The 1,644-nt window shown below is 57.4% G+C and overlaps 1 protein-coding gene across 1 annotated transcript in view; it reads right to left on the reverse strand.

The window, feature by feature from the left end:
* Nucleotides 1–616: 616 nt before the first annotated feature.
* The window catches only part of LOC102243669 (nicalin), a 3,853-nt gene continuing 2,825 nt past the window's right edge, over nt 617–1,644 (reverse strand). Inside the window, exon 3 of the mRNA XM_005876824.2 lies at nt 617–850. Within this exon, the coding sequence (XP_005876886.1) occupies nt 632–850 (219 nt within the window). The 3' untranslated portion in view covers nt 617–631. The remainder of the gene's footprint in view (nt 851–1,644) is intronic.

Consider the following 1,644-nt stretch of genomic DNA (forward strand, 5'->3'; position numbering starts at 1 on the left):
CCTTGAAACAGCAAGGATGGACCGGCTCCCGGCAAGACTTCTCTCCTCAGAGAAGCCGGCCTACAAGGCCAGCCCTGGGCGATGTCTGGAACTGGACTCTGGGGGCTCCTACCACCCTCACTGAAGGGGGGCTCCCGGGCATAACCTGTCTGTGCCAACACATGACTCATGCTGTGCACGTGCTCTCCTCCGGATTCTGGATCTCGGACTTGCCAGGCAGAGGGCCCTGTATGATCGGCCCCCAGTGAGGACCCTGGGCACTGGGTCTCTATGCGCCCCTGGGGACTGCATCTCACATGCATGGTCACTTCTTGTTTTGGGGGAGTGAGTGCTGTGGACTCTGGAAGCTGTGCCTGGTCCCCACCCCGACCTGCCCCACGCGCTTTACCCCTGGCTCAGTATGTCTCTGCACAAACATGGCCGTGAGGACACCCATCTGCTGAGCCCTGGGGTACTCTCGGTGAGTTATTGACGGAGTCTCTTGGAGACCCTGACAGACACGCCGGGCTCTATTCCAGGCCCAGCCACCTATCTGCAATGGAACCCTGTCCATGAGACCCGCCCTGGTTTCGCCTGTCTCAGCTGGAAGATGACACCCACCCTGCAGGGTCAAGAGAAGCTGAGGTAATGCCTAAAGGGCTCTCAGAGTGGGCGCTGCTCCTCTGACCACAGCTGCTGTCCACAGACAGCCGCTTCTGCGTCTGAGCTGGGCTGAGCAGTGTGGGAGGAAAGGCACCCACCTCCCCTCCTGAGGCGAGCGTATACGTACAGGAGCCACTCCAAAGGCATCGTAGTGAGCCACAATGACGATGGTGGGAAGGTCCTCTCCACCCAGGCCCGTCAGCCGTCCCTGTGGAGAAACAATCTGTGAAGCGGCCAGCCAGCTGGGGTTCTGACCACCAGAACAGTCCAGGCTGCCCCCACCCAGTAGGCCGGGGGTAGGAGAGTATTTTTAGCTTTGCTAGCTCTATGGTCTGTCATAACCTGTCAGTTGTGGGTGACCTGTGAATAAATGGGCGTGGCCAGGTGCCAATGAAACTTAATAGAAATCGGCTGAAGGCTAGACTTGGCCAAGGGTTGCAGTTTGCTGACCACAGCTCTAGCTACAGGAATCTGTGCCATCTTCTTAGTGTGCTTCTCCCCCTGGACACCAAGCCCACACTTCAAAGGCTGAGCTCCAAGCCACTGTTTTGAAGGGCAGAGCACTGTTGATAAGGAGAAATGGTGCAGTCAGGAATGGAGCCCCAAGAGCCCCAGTGCAGGTCCCAGCACTGGCTGGGGACAGTGGGAAGGAGGCCAAGCACCCCCACTTCCTCCCTGCCCCCTGCTTCCCATGTGAATAATAGGAATCGCAGAGGACTCATGGCAGCACAGACATTTTCAGAACCAAAGGCCATGGCAACCAGGCTGGCAGGTTGGAACAGAGCCTCACATGTGAGAGGGGCCCCACTGGCGTGGCTCAGTGGTTGAGCATCAACCTGTGAACCAGGAGGTCACCTGTTCAATTCCGTCAGGACACATGCTCGGGTTTCAGGCTCGATCCCCAGTGTGGGGGGTGCAGGAGGCAGCCAATCAATGATTCTCTCTCGTCATTGATGTTTCTATCTCTCCCTCTCCCTTCCTCTCTGAAATCAATAAAAATAT

The sequence above is a fragment of the Myotis brandtii genome, unplaced genomic scaffold (assembly GCF_000412655.1).
Source record: "Myotis brandtii unplaced genomic scaffold, ASM41265v1 scaffold49910, whole genome shotgun sequence".
NCBI lineage: Eukaryota > Metazoa > Chordata > Mammalia > Chiroptera > Vespertilionidae > Myotis > Myotis brandtii.